Raw genomic sequence first — 15,526 nt, forward strand, 5'->3', positions numbered from 1 at the left:
CCTGATGAATTCTCAGCGTCTGAAACAGTGCCTGCCACATAGTAGGCAGTAAATACTTGATCAACAGAATAAATGGATATGTTGTAAAATAACTTGGGGGACTGGTTCTTTAGAAGATGGGAATCCCACTCACAAGGTGGTCACCAGGCTGGGTTCTGGCCCAGGGTCTCCCACTCGGTGACCTGCAGCAGGTGCCGAGTCCCCCGGGCCTGCGCCCTCACGCGCTGACTGAGGCGGTCCTTCTAGCGCTAAGAGTTTATAAGCCCTCAGTCAACAAAAAGTTGACCGTGAGATCAGATTATCTCCTACATGGCAATATGCTAAGTAGGTAAAGATGAATGAGATGAGGTCTGTGCCCTAAATCTCTACGTGAAAGACAAGAAAGAATTTGTATTTCTAGACTCCACATGAAAGGCTCCGTTCTGTTACGCGAGCTGAGCTCCTTCTGGTGGTGGAGCCCTTCCCTGTGGCCCAGCTCACCTCTGCCCCTCTCGGCTGGGTCCTGGGCTCCCGGAGGCTGGGCTGGGTTCTGCCCAGGAGGAAGCCCCAGCAGGAGTGGAGGAGGGAGGAGAATGAGTCAGAGTCTTCGTTCTTCATCTTCCATCCTATGACCTTGTCAGGGGACACGTGTCTGAAGGTCACAGCTCTCGCCTGATGCCCCCCACCCCCGTCTGTCTCCAGGAGCTGGTCATTGCTTCCTCTTGATTTCCTGACATCTGTCTAAACTTGTGCAGGTAGTCCCTTCACTAAAGTCACTTCAAATGACCCAAGTGCGTGCGCCTGTTTCCTGCCGGAAGCCTGGTGACACCCGAGACCATGAGACAAGTCATCCCTTCCCCTGCGGTTGTTTCTGACCTGCACGTTTATACATGTCTGTTCCATGTTTGATGCATGATCAGACGAGGACCAGAGGACTCAGCCGGCCGATGCCTGTCCCTCCATATGTCTGTCACTGTGTCGGGCTGTTTCTTAACTTCTTCTCTGGGCTAAACCACGATCATGGCCCTACTCGTGCTCAAAGAACCTAAGATTCAGGGACTGAGATGCTAAGAAACCGTCCAGATGGAGAATTGTGTGAAAGCAAGAAGTGCCCCAGTGGGAAGAACAGCAGAGATTAACTATGACCTGGGAAGTCTAAAGGAAAAAGAACAAAATGAGTAATAAGGAAATAGGAGGAAAGAAAGGAAAAATTGTTAACGTTTCTGAATTGCTCACTGCAACATATGAATGTTTAAAAATCCTCAGAGCTGGAGAGGAATAAACAGCATATAGCTGCTCACCATGCGGCCACTAAGTGCCCACCGATTGACTGCGCAGATGCCACGGCCGACATGGGGTACCACGAGCGCCTTTTCTTCGGGAAATTATATTTGCTTCCCATTCGCTTTGTAGTCTTTCTCCCCTAACTAGCCGGAGGGGTAAAATAACGGGATGCTGATTATAAGTAGGTGCACGGTGATGAAAGACGCACAGAGGCCTGAGCGGAGCAATGAACAGCGAGCAGTTACTTAAACAGCCAAGTGAATCATTTCCGTTGGAACCAATCAAGTTGTGCAAAGGACTGATCTTCAGATTTACACACACGAGGCTGTCACAGGTGCGGAGCACGGACGGCGGAGGGCTCCTGAATCCAAGTCACACACAAGGCCACGTTTATGTACAAGCTGCACACTTGGAATGCAGACTGTCTAGGCTTCGAGGAAAACAGACTATTTGCTCCTCCTTCGGTCTCCCTGTTCGTCTTACCCTCCGAAGACCTACAAATCCGTAAGCTCACGGACTCATCGGCCTGCTTGTTCCAAGCTCCAGGAGTAGTGCCGAGCAAACCAGCCCTCCCTCCGTCCTCTCTCTGTGCGAAGAGCCCACACACCTGTCTGAAAACAGCTGGGGTGCGCGCTCTAGGGGCTCATTCACTTCAGAACATTCGTGTGAAAACTGCATTTTGCGGATACTTATCAAGGCGACAATTTCATTCATATGCACCCATTGATTCCTTCCAAGTTGGACAAAATTGCTACCCATAGTATCCTGGAGGCTCTCCAGGTCAGCAAACTGTCCCACAGGCCGGATCCGGCTGCCACCTGCTGGTGTACTGTTGAAACGTCGCAGCCCAAATGCAGCCGCTTCTGCCCAGCGCCCCCTCAGCAAACTCAGGGTCCCTGCCGAACCACAGGTGTTCGGGCTGATCCAACGCCGCCAACGCCGCCACTGAGCTCCACGCGGATTCCTTCTCCCTCACCCATTTCCCACTCTCCGCCCTCGTTCTCCGGCCTATGAAAGCTCCCTGCCTCCACTCCCCCCCACCCCCCCATTCTCCAGTTCTCTGGGCCTTTGAGAACAGACTGCCCGCTCCATGAAGTGTGAGTAAACTCGGTTCCTATCACCTCACTTGGTTTCTTTCATCATTTTTCACAATGCAGAGTCATGTGGTTTGTACATTCCTAAATGGTTGAAAAAAGCGTTAAAAGTGGATCATCTCTGGGACACACGATTCAATTCCAGTCCAGCGAGAAAGTTCCACTGGAACACAGGCCCACACAGGACTACGGCCTATGGCTGCCTCCGTGCAGAGGTGACTGCAAACCCCGCAGGGCTACCATTTTGCCCTCGGCGGATACATTTGTGACCCTTGTCTCAGTAAATGGTTAATGATGGGGAGGTTGAAAATAAACAAGCAAATACGCACATAAAAACCAGAGGGATAGCACTAACTCTGTGGGGGTTTTTTTCCCCGTTTTGCCTGATCCAGGATGTGCTTGAGTAGCGAGTTATACAATTTTTTTTCTTTACTGATTTGAGAGAGAGAGAGGAAGGGAGAGGGAGAGATAGAAACATCGATGAGAGAGAACATCAACTGGCCCCCTCCTGCATGACCCCCACTGGGGATCGGGTCCACAACCTGGGCATGTGCCCTGACCGGGAATCAAACCGGTAACCTCTTGGTGCATGGGTCAACGCTCAACCACTGAGCCACACCGACCGGGCCGTGAATTATAAAGTTTTATTGTGCTTTGCAGTCTGGATTCTCTGATGTCTTTTAAATCTGCAGCCTCCTAAAGCTGACCAACCCGCGCTAACAATTGCACCTGACGGAACTCACGTGGCCCCTTGTAGTCTTCATCTATCAGCAATGGTTTTGCTCCTGGACCTTTGTCTTTGAATTGTGACCTTCTGATGCCTTCAAGTCCCACGATCAGAGCAGAGTCGTACAGAAGGAGCTGCAGACCGGCTTGGGTCACCCAGGTCAGACACGCCATCCTTCAGCAATCATTCATGGGGGAACAGGGATGAACTCTCCTTCATCTCGGACAGTGAGAAGATGTCCTAACCTCTGTCTACACGTGTTTCCTCAAAGTAACCCTGAGAAGTAGAACATATTACCTACCTCAGATATCACTGTATCCATTTCACAGAGGAGGACACTGAGGCCCAGAGAAGATTCAGTGACTTTCCCAAGGTCTCACAGTAAGGTGACAAGAGAACAGTCCTCCTGGCCTGCAGACCCAGGCGTGCTGGGCAGCTTCTGTCTAAAGGCGCGGAGGAGCGGGGGCAGCGAGGATCTTCCAAGGGTGGGCGAGTCCTTTTCAAAGGCCCTGACCAGAGGCAGCAGGCTCGGGAAGCTGCTGAAGGACGATGCTAGGTTGTGGGGGTCCGGGGGATGCCGCTCCCCAACGCTCTCTGGTTGCTCCCTGCCCGCCCTGGTGCCTGCTGCCACCTCTGGCCCACTTCCCTCCCCTCTGCTCACGGCTGCAGCCCACTCGGGGGCATTGCTACCCCGCAGAAGCCCTCTCTAGTGACTAGGAGAAAGGACATCTGTTTTGAGGCTACCTAGTGACAACTTCCACCCAGGAAGCAAGCTGAGCCGGCCTCTGGGGAGAGGGTTGGGCAATTAAAAACAAGGGCCCAAATCTTAGCGCAAAACTGGGTGCCCGCCAGATTCACACGTGGACGCTTGCATGACAAAGGGTATAAGAGACGTACAACCAACAGCAGAAGGGCAACGTCTGAGTCAGCGGGGTGGGGGCAGGGAACACTGTGCAGTCAGGTTAGGGCGGAAAGCTGACCGCTTTGAGCCCGGGTGGGTTTGTCTCCACTCAGGAGAAGTTTCTGAAACTATGAAAGAAACTGGATTGTGGGGAGAATGTGGCATTAAAAAAAACCAACAAACTAAACATCTTTCCACCTCCCTGTGTGATCTCTGAGGCTCTGAGACCATAATGAGACTTTTTAGGACCAGAAAAGAAATTTAGTGTAGAAATGATAAAGCTTATTCTACCGATCAAGAAAGAACACAGAATAAGGGCTTGGTAGAAAACGTCTCTCCTTCCTCACCCTCCTTGCTAGTAAACTGTACTCTCAGTCGCTGGGATCTCTCTAAAATGCCTTATTTATTTATTTTTTATTTATCTTCAGACAGAGCGGGAGGGAGAGAGAGAGAAACATCGACGTGAGAAAGACACATCGAGTGGTTGCCACCCACATGCCCCAACCAGGGCTGGGGACGAACTGCAACCGAGGTACATGCCCTCAGCAGGAACTGAACCTGGGACTCTCGGGTCCGTGGGCTGACGCTCTAACCACTGAGATAACCGGCCAGGGCTCTCTCAAATGCCTCTTTACCTTCCTGATTGCCTTGAACTTAATCCCCCTGAATTTGCTTTCTCCCTTCCTTCCTTCGTCCCTCCCTCTCCCCTTTCCTGTTTACTTCGTTCTGATTTGTGGCACATTGCAATTCTGGGAGTTCACCTCTGCTTATAAACTTTGCTTTGGGCCCACCTTGTCCTCCCATCTCCTCTTTGGATTCCTCAGGCAGCAGCAGTAGCAGTTACCCAGCCTCCAAAGTCGTCTCTGTGTGGTTTGGTCACCTTCAGTCATTCACCCACTCAGTCGATATTGATTGAGCTCCTACTGTGCCCAGGGCGTTGGGAACACAACCTGAAGAAGTCATTCCAGTGCGGTGTGGCGCTTCTCCTGGAGGGTGGACACGGTGACGGTAGTCCCAGGCAGGGAACGGCTCCGGGGGAAATCAAGCAGGAAATGGGGCCGAGGTAACAGGGAGGGGGCGTCTGTCTGAGGAAGCCACGTCAGAGTAAGGAAGGGGAGGTGGGAATGTCATGGAAGGATCTGGAGGGACAGAGTTCCAGCAGAGAGAACCGGGTGCAAAAGCCCCCAGGTGGGAAAGAGAAAAATGACTTGATGGGAAGAAAAGAACACCTTCTACTGGGGACTGCGCTGAGGGTGCCGATTTCACTTCGGTGAAGAACTTATTGCTGCCCAGTGGCGTGGCTCAGTGGATTGAGTGTCGCCCCACGGACTGAGAGGTCACCGGTTTGATTCCAGGTCAGGGCACATGCCCAGGCTGTGGGCTTGATCCCCAGTGGGGGGCATGCAGGAGGCAGCTGATCGATGTGTTCCTCTCACTTCGATGTTTCTATCTCTCCCTTAAAAGTCAATAAAAAATATTTAAGAAAAAGAACTTATTGCTTCTTTCTCTGCCTACATCATGAAGATAGAACACGAGAAATTAAGTGGTTTAGGGTCCCAGGGAAGGTGGTTATGATCCTAAAGTTGGTCACACATGTGAGTTATTTTTCATTTCATTACATTTGTCTTTAGTAAAAATAGAGCACTTTCTGACTTTTGCCGTTTCTATGATTTATTGTTCACATTTGCATTACTTGTTTCATCCTTCTTGGCTCCTGAGAATAAGTGACTGTGGCGGGGCACATGCCTGTCCCACAAAGCCACGATGTGCCCATGTCTGTGAGGTTCCGCAGGGCCCCTGTTCTGATTGGCTAATTTATAAATCAATCACAGGGAGAAAAGAATGCCACGGAACACTAAGGCAAATTATACGTGGGTACAGTGGAACCTCGGTTCTCAAACTTAATTCATTCCAGAAGGCTGTTCGAGAAGCAGTTTGTTCGATAACCTAATCACTTTTCCCATTAGAAATAATATAAATGGAATTAATCCATTCCAGACCCCTAAATGATGCCCTATTTTGTTTTAACCTTTCCTATATACAGTACATGTCTAATGTACTGTTTAACTTGTAAACAAACACTTCTTCCCTTAAATTTAGTGACCCATCCCTGGTAGCCTTAAAGGAAGCTCTCTCAGCACTGGTCCCCTTTTCCACACATCACTGCTTTTCCTTCATCCAAACCGATGACAGCGTCCCTGCCTCTTCCATCGCCTGTGATCCTCGTCTCCTGAGCACCCTCACTCTGTAGCAACAACAGCACACTGGACGGCCTCGCTATGTTTTAAAATTGTGCTAATCATCCATTTCACCAGCAACACAAGCAAAAAAGACACAAAAGTTCTCACAGCACAATTTCCTGAGGTGTTAAAAACACAAGGTTCAGCGGGGACACGGACTCGCATTCTCTCCTTTGTCTGTGGCTGAGAGATGCTTTTTGTCCTCCTGCTGTATCAGCACGAAAGGGTGTCAGGTCCAGAACCGAAGTTTCGTTGCAAAATGGAGATATTTTTTCCATGAACAAACTTGGTTGAGAACTGAACTGAAATATGGGAGAGGTTTGAGAACCGAGGTTTGACTGCATTTCTTCATAAAATTAAGCAGCCGAGATGGTGTGGCTCAGTGGTGAGTGTCGTCCCATGGACTGAGAGGTCCCGGTTTAATTCCTGGTCAGGGCACATGCCCAGGTTTCAGCTTGATCCCCAGTAGGGGGCATGCAAGAGACAACCAATTGATGTTTCTCTCTCACATAGATGTTTCTATCTCTCCCTTTCTCTCTAAAAATCAATCAAAACATACTTTTTAAAAAACTGAGCAGGATCGGGTAGAAAGTGAGATGGGGACCTTCACCTCTGTGTTTCCTTAGTGGAACAGAATGGACACTGATGTGTGAGGACAGTCTCCAGTCAGAGGACGGAAGTAACACAAGGTGGCGTCACCATCGGTCAAGGCCACCAATGCTCACATTTCTCATCGGAGGACACAGACACTAAAACATCTTGCTTGGCTCTTCCGCTGCACAGTGACTTTGTGGAGCGAGCTGTGGATATGGAGCATGCCTAGCGACACTCCGTGAAGCCATCAAACCCTCCCCCTCCCTCACTCAGGCTGAGCGCTAATGAAGGAACACGCTGACCCCGGCTTTCATTAACTACAGACACGAAAAGCAACTGAGATCTACCAGTTGTCCCATTACGCAATGCAGCTGCTAATAGAGGCTGGTGTTCACGGTCCCGGGGAAGTCAAGGCTTGTCAGTGAGTGGAGCTGGTGTTTTTCCTTTGGAAGGAGGTGGGTATGGGCCAAAAACAGGCAAGAGGAGCCCAGCAACGGTGAGTGGCCGTGTCCGGGGTGGCATCTAAGGTCCCCGTCCAGTGCTCTGTGCCTCAGGAGTCAGCCTGAACATTCTGAACCGACGCTCAGGGAGCGAAGTGGGCATCAGCCCAAGAAAACATCCAGGTGGGAATGACCTGAGCCGGGGAGGGGCAGTACGTGGGAAAACCCAAGAGGCAGAAACGCGGTCTCGTGAATTCCTTCAGGGCCACGTCTGACTGGGGTCTGAGCAAACAGACGGCGCTGGCTGCACTCCTAGTGCTGCCCCGACGCACGCTGGTGGCCTTCAGGCCTGCACCACGAACAGTGTCCCTCACAGTGTCAACGGAAAACATCCCAGCAGGTTCGAAGTGCTGTCAGGACTCCCTCAGTCCGCTTCCTCCATTGCCGACCTCACCCTCCCCGCGCTACTTCGCGTTAGGAGGAGAAGAACCTCCTTTCGCTGGAATCTCACTCAGGGAAGCGGCTCTCCGGGCAGCCCAACCCGAGTTCAAATCCTGCCTTTGTCATTTTTATTCTTGGCAAAATACACAACCTTTCAAAAACTCGATTTTTAAAAACCTATAAAGAGGGGCCCCATCCCTGCGGCATGGGGTGTGCTGAGGGTTCACAGGGGATTTGCCAGGGAAAGAGCTCAGGCTGCCGGGCTCACGGGAGGCTGACACAGAGGAGCTCTGACATCTAGAATCTGCTGTGATTCAAATGAGTGCTACTTGGTAAGCAGCAATCTTATATACTGGAAAATGGGTTTTGGAAACAAAATAAGGGTCTAAGCTAAAAGCAAAGAGGAAGTGAGACTGGGTCTCTAAAACACTTAGAAGTGGTCACGAGCGAAAACCGCAGATGAAAGCGGTCACAGCACACGGGTAGTATCCATGAAACAGGCCGGCTAATAAGTTCTGCTTCTGTTATCCTGACTTGAGTAGCTGTATACATGGAAAAGCAGTTACACTGTGTTTGTTTAAGAATATTCCATAATTGAGAGTTGTCAGTGAATCAGTCACCTGCATACAAGTACTTTGAAATGGCAACATTTTACTTTGAATAGGAGACCAGTTGTAATGAAACGTTATGTATCTGTTGGGGTGGTGAACACACAATACAATATACAGAAGATGCATTATAGAACTGCACACCTGAAAAGTATGTAATTTCATAAACCAAGGTCACCCCAATAAGATCAATTAAAAACCATGACATATCTATAAAGCATGTTCGCACACCTTATCCTACTTAATCCACAAAACTGGGACCCCCAATGGGCAGTGCTTATCAGAAACTCCAAGACCAGACCAGTGCTTCAATTCAAAAAGAGGAAGATCAAGGGATGCCCCGACGCACATCCTCTCCCCAGACCCGTGTCCACACCCACATCCAGGGACAGCAGGAGCTGTTTCCTCTCGTCCTTCTGCCGTCTCTGTGGCGGGGACACCGAGGGACGGAGGGAAGGAGGTGAGCATGGGTCAGCTCAGAGCGTGGGAGCAGAGGAGTTCGATGCTGGGGGAGGGGCGGGACACACAGAGCGCCTGCTCTTTGTCCTAAAAACAAACTACACCTTCAGAATGTAGTCAGATCTGAGGCTTGTCCCCGCTCCTGTTACCTCAGTTTCTGGCCATGCATGACCGAGTTTAATCAAAGATTATAGCATAGATCTTACTCAGCCGGCAAGAGTGGGAGGAGGCCTCCTTCCATTGGAAATAGAATCATTAACGCTCTTCTGGAAAGAGGGAGCTTTATTCCTTGCCGTATGCCTGGGGAGTTTTAGCTTCTAAACTCTATAAAGAAGAAAACTATAACAATTGTTGGGTGACCATAGTTACTGTGTATGGGGAGGGGACGGGGAGAGCTCATCATATCTCCACATCCCCCAACAATTCAATCTCAGAAGAGCCAAAATTCTTAGGACTTGGGGAACTCGGTGAACCTCCACCCCAATCAGAGCAGTGACCTTGGGAGGCAGCGGTGTGGGTGTTCTGTGAGGAGGGGCGGAGTTAACTCAGATGCACTATCCAATAGAAACAGGGCTCTCGCTGGCCAATGGACAGTGTCATACAGGCTTCCTTCCTGGGTAGAGAGCACCCAAGGGTGACAGCTGGGCTCTTCGACAGAGATTTGGAGGAATTAGCAAAACTGAAAAGATTTCAGGCTTCAAACAAGAGTGCCAACATTTCGGTTCTGAGGTCTCCCCCATATGAGGTTCCAGCTTTTATGTAAATGTGCCCCCCACTTTTATTTTATTTTTTTATCCTCACCCGAGGACACTTTTGCATGTATCCTCAGATAGAGCTGGAGGGAGAGAGGGAGGAAGAGAGAGAGAGAAACCTCAGTGTGAGAGAGACACATCGACTGGTTGCCACCCACACGACCCCAACCAGGCCAGGGACAAACTGCAACTGAGGTACGTGCCCTTAGAGGGAACCGAACCCAGGACTCTCCAGTCCACGGGCCAACGCTCTAACTGCTGAGCAAACCGGCCAGGGCTGCCCCCCACTTTTAAAAGACAAAGTTTCTAGGCAAGGAGGGCTGAGTCATTGAAGTGCGGTTCCTGAATCAATCATGAGGGAGCTTCTCAACCCCAGAGCCTGACATTTCAAAACGTGCTCAAGTGATCTGCTGGACACTCATGCCTCCCCAGGCCCCAGAGAGGCACTGTGACAGGCAGGAGCCTCTGTCCCCAGCTGGACCCCCCATACATGTCAGCACACCAATGACTCCTTCGATTTTCCCTGACCATCATCCAGAGGGAATGATTTACCTGAGCTTCCTTGATCTGCAAGTAAACATTAGTCCTGAAGAGTCTGGGGCGTTACTTTTAATCTTGTGATTTTAAAATAAACTCATTGTCACTCTGGCTATTTTTGCTCAGTGGTTAGAGCATGAGCCGAGGACCAAAGAGTCTCGGGTTCAATTCCCGGTCGAGGGCAGGTACATTGGTTGCGGGTTCAATTCCCAGCCCCATCGGGGTTGTGCAGGAGGCCACCAATCAATGTGTCTCTCTCACATCAGTGTTTCTCTCTCTCTCTCCCCTTCCCTTTCTCCCACTCTATCTTAAAAAAAATTAATGGAAAAATATCCTCAGGTAAGGATTAAAAATAAATAAATACATAAATAATAAAACAATATGAACCCATTTTCTCAAAAGTTAAAAAGGGGGGGGACGTGGTATGTGCTCTGTTCCTGCAATTGTGAAAGAAAACTGACTTCACTCTCCCTAAGGATGGTGCAAAAATAAACCTTCTGCTGACCTCGTGTCCATAGAAACGGCCGGGGTCCCTGGCGAAAGCCTCCAACCTCCAAAGGGCGGGGAAACTGTCGCAGGACACTCCGAGGAGAGCCCCCTCCAGGCTGCCCTCCTCAGGGCACCACGTGGGTCCTTGAGAGGCGACCTCGGCCATGCGGCTACGTCTGTCCTTCTGAAGGGCCCCGGTACTCACCGGGGGTCCGGATGGTGGTGCTGGGCTGGCTGCGGAGGCTGGAACCGTGGGGATTCGTGGCCCTCACGGCAAACTGGTAGTTGGTGTCTGGACTGAGGCCTTTGATGACCATGGAGTCCATCTGGATCCGTTCTTGGATTAAGGTCCAACTCTTGTCGAAATCTGGTCTTTATTGATGAAAGAACAAAACAAAACAAAACAAGAAGCAGGGTTCAGGGACAGAAGAGGGAAGCGAAGCCTGCTGGCTATGAAAACCGCCAGCGTTTGAAGTCTGGGAGCAGTACTTATAAAGATGAGCAAGCGTCTCCCATCTCAAAGCCATCTTGATTTTCAATCAGAGGCCTTCATGGTTAAGTCCCTGCCAATAAGAGGAAGTAGACCATTGCTAGGGCCAGTTCAGGCCCTATGTAAAGACCAGCTGCTTTTCCTCACCCGGCCTTGACTGGGGAAAAGATCCCCCCGGAGTTATTTCCAGGACTGTGACCTCCAGATGTTCCGTGGCCAGCCCTCCCCCAGAGTCCCCACTCCCGGAGGTCAGGGGGCGCGGATTCCATCGACTCACAGTCTGTTCACAAAATAAACAAATACAGGTTTTATGGGGTGACTAATCTGTATGAATCGCTATGGGAAAACCCAGGCAGATTCTGTTCACGGCTGTTCTTCCAGGTCTGAGCAAAACTGTGCACCGCGCCACCTCGCCAGGTTTTCACAGTGCCACGCCACCATGCCGAGTGTTCACAGGGCCACGCCACCATGCCGAGTGTTCACAGTGCCACGCCACCATGCCGAGTGTTCACAGGGCCACGCCACCATGCCGAGTGTTCACAGTGCCAGGATGCGCAGGGCGCAGGCCCTGGCTTAGCGCTCCCAGCTGGGAGGAGGGACAGTACAGCTCCGCCCCCACAGAGCCGCTCAGATCCTGCCCCTGCGACCTACCAGCTGCCGTTTAACTTCAAGCCTCTGCTTCCTCATCTGCAAAATGGGGGTAATAGAAATACTCATCTAGGAGGACTGTCAAAAAGATGAAATAAGATATGTGTCCTCAGCAGGGTGCCTGGCGTCACACTGTTGACTCTCTGCCTGTGTTAGTCATTATCTAAGGGGCTTGCGCCCATCACAGAGCTAGAGGTAACCCTGGCCACCTGCTTACTCAGGATCTGAACAGCATGTGACATGTGACACCTGAACACATTGAGAGGTGCCCTGAGTGTAAAACGTACAGTGGACTTTAAAGGGGAAGAAAAATGTAAAAGATCTCATCCATTACATATTGAAATGATATTTTGGATTTAGTGGTTTAAAATGAGTTATTAAAGTTAATTTCACTTGATTCTTTCTACCTTTCTAATGCCGCTATTAGAAAACTCCGGCTTTCCTACGGGCTCCCACTATGTCTGCTGGACTGCGCTGCTCTGCGTGGATGTCCCCGCTGGTGGGGGAACGGGGGGCATTCTGGGTAATAGGCGCTGCAAGGTGACACTTGGCAATGATCGTGAGTGACAGGAGGGCAGTGTGAGGAGCCTGGCTGGAGTTGAGGTTTTGTATTAATAGCTAATAATAGTCACCACTTATCAAGTTCTTAGGAAGTATAGCCCCCCCCATCCACAGGGATATGTTCCAGGACCCCAGTGGGTGCCCGAAACCACAGATAGTACCGAACCCAGTATATGCGATGTCGTCTCTGATACAGACATCACACACAGACCTATGACGAGGCTTACTTTATAGATTAACAACTAATAATAAAATGGAACAATTCTAACCATGTACCGTAATGAAACGTATGTAAATGTGGTTTCTCTCTCTCTCAAATATCTTACTGTCCTGTCTCACGTTCTGACTCCAAGGAAGCACCTGAGGGCTTCTTTTTGGTCGGTCCAACCCGCCAGCAGCACCGCTCCTGCTCATCGGGACCCACAGTGGGCAAGGAGGGTGACTTAGACAGAAGCACTGCGAGACCCCGACAGTCGTCGGCCTTCCCACCGCTCTCCACAGCCGAGCTGACCACCAGGTGGGCTCCCGCCAGACGACGGGGCGGGGGGCATCCCCAGAGGCAGACGCTGCACAGAGGGATGAACCATCCCCAGCAGGACGGAGCGGGACAGTGTGCGATTTCCTCAGGCTGCTCAGAACAAGGTGCAATTTAAAATTTATGAATTGTTTCTTTCTGAAATCTTCAATGCAATATTTTGGGGGGCCTGGTTGACCACGGGTAACTGAATCCACGGAGAGCAAAACCACGAGCAAAGGGGAGCTGCTGGACCGGCGCTGTTCCAGCCCTTTGACTCACGTATGTCCCCAAACTGCCCGACGCAGCAGACGGTAATATTAACACCCTCCCCATGGCTTTACGGAGGGAACTAAACATCACTGGGCAAGGCACTTGGCCAGAGTCTCACAGCTGACAAATGGTGATGCCGACTCGGGTTGATAGGGGAAAGTCGGATTGAGATCTTTGATACTGGATGGAGAACCAGGGTACAGGGTTTGGGGGCTACTCTCCTCCCTTCAGCTTGCTGCTTTGGGGCACATCTGAATATTGCTCCATTGTTAAATACCGCTGCTCACAGATAATTTAGAAAAAGGCAGGAAGCAAAAGGATCAATGTCTGTCCTTTGTGAACAACTTACGGGGCATGGAAACAGAGACTCATGTCATTAAAGGAGATGCTCAGGTGATTCTCTAACAAGGTGAATGCCGACGGGGTCCTTGAGCCCAGGAAGAGATGTTCCCCGGGCCCTCCAAGCGGAGTAATTTGTATCCACAAGAATCCCGGGCTGGGGGAAGCAGAGGTCAGAGGTCACGCCCACCGGAAAGTAGGGCTGGTTTCTCTTTCTGAATATCTTTTCCCTAACGACGGACTTCTCGTGTGAGCTAATTTTGTCATCAAAGAGAAAACCTCAGTGAGTGGAAGGAAACATTTACAAACTCGAATGAATAAAATCACTTCCCAGAGGAAAGCCACAGGGAACACCCTGAAAGTGGTCAGAGGAGACGCACTTTCTCTCCTGGTCGGCTTTGCTAAGCCTGTGGCGTTTCTAGAGGACGTGACCTATAACTGTTCTCGGATGCCATTGTTTACCCAAATATCTGCCACAATCCTCAAGTAAAAATGACAGCCCCCTCCCCGCAAAGGGAGATTAGTTCGTATTTGTTCATTTGACACAGGAAAGAAAGCTGTCTTTTCAGCAAATAAGAGATTAAAATCATTAACCTTTCAGTTCATCACATAGAGTGGGGGGGGGGGGAGCTCAGGCAGGCGGAATTGCAGATCAGAACCTTTACCACGTGGCCTCTGCTTTTCTCATGGGGATCGTATTGAAATGTTTTTAGAGTCTCTCAAAGTACAAAAGTGCAAAGGAGAGGCTCAGAAAGGGATAACTAGGCAGAAGCACTGTCTTAGATCACCCTCAAACAACAGCTTCCTTTTTCAAGGAAAGGAAATTATTTTATTCAACACAGTTGCCAGTCAAATCACCATAGCAACACCCGCCTGCCAATTTCCCCAACAATGAAAGCTAGAAGGAGAGAAGCAGACTAAGACTGTGATGCCATCCAAGCTAAAGATGGGCAACCACCAGCAGGTGGGCACTGTATGCACTTTCCCAACTAGTGGGTGAGGGTTGGGTTGGGTCCTGCATCTCTGGAGATCAGTGGGACACCTCTGGAAGGTGGCTGGGCAGGGGAGTTCAGGGGCACAAGCCAGGTGTTGGCAGTGGCTATTCAAATCCCAAGTAGCTGATTCAAGTAATCAAGACTCACTCACTGGCTTCTTTGGGTGGGAAGGAGTCTTACCACTGGCCATGTAGCATCCAACCCGGTTATCGGGCATCTTGGAGATCATTTCGTCTGAGGGCCTGAAACTCTCAGGGATTATATGTGGGCCTTTGTGTGTGAACATCATCTCACTTTCCTAAGAGAAGGGTCCTTCACTTTTATCAGATCCTCCAAAGCTTTAAGAGCAACTTGTCTAGACGAGGCTCTCCTTCAACGCATGTGGGCACTGAAGGGAATGGTTTAGCCAAAGTCACAGAATCACTCGGTGGTATATTTCTCTGTTTTATTTGCATTTTTTCTTTTGGCCTTTTAAGCTTCTCTCCCATCGCCAACCTCATCCTTAGGGGACAATTGTTTTTCTTGGTACCACCAAACCCAGTAGGTAGCTGCCTTGGGCTAGTCAATTGGCAAGTGACTAATGATTATCAGCTGGGTATCCATCCACAGAAGCTACATTCTGGAGATTCAAGGAACTATAAACATAGTTCCATTCTTAGGGAGTTTCCAATCTAATTGGGAGATAAGACATCTAAGGATCCGTAGAAAGCCAGTGCAAAACAGCATGTTTCAAGAGCTCTATCTGAACAGGTCAATGTGAACAGGAATCCCAGGGACAGTCTACGAGCACCAGGAAGAACTTCAGTTAGATCTGGAATGTATTTGAGCTTGAATAACTGAAAAGGAATAGTGGGTGGAGGCGGACAGAGCGACATCAGCTCCATGAACGATGTGCACATAGAAGGTACTCAATAGTACGTGTTGGATGGATACAAGCACATGGTAGGTGTCCAATTAAGGGAGGCTGAGCTGAATCGAAACACCTGTAGAACTGACCTTAGGGATAACAAGATGCTCTAAACCAGGGTGTGGCAGGCTTCAGGCAGCTGTCGGTTTTTACAAATAAAGTTTTCCTAGGACACAACCTCGCTTGTTTGTTTAGTGTCTATGGCTGGTTTCCTGCTACACTGACAGAGCTGAGTAGTGGAAACAGAGATCATG

The 15,526-nt window shown here is 50.0% G+C and overlaps 1 protein-coding gene across 1 annotated transcript in view; it reads right to left on the bottom strand.

Moving 5' to 3' along the window:
• EGFLAM (EGF like, fibronectin type III and laminin G domains) overlaps positions 1–15,526 on the bottom strand; it is a 150,370-nt gene that overhangs the window by 61,055 nt on the left and 73,789 nt on the right. The window contains exon 7 of the mRNA XM_036280199.1: positions 10,751–10,917. Coding sequence (XP_036136092.1) covers positions 10,751–10,917 — 167 coding nt within the window. The remainder of the gene's footprint in view (positions 1–10,750; positions 10,918–15,526) is intronic.

The sequence above is a fragment of the Molossus molossus genome, unplaced genomic scaffold (assembly GCF_014108415.1).
Source record: "Molossus molossus isolate mMolMol1 unplaced genomic scaffold, mMolMol1.p scaffold_m16_p_3, whole genome shotgun sequence".
NCBI lineage: Eukaryota > Metazoa > Chordata > Mammalia > Chiroptera > Molossidae > Molossus > Molossus molossus.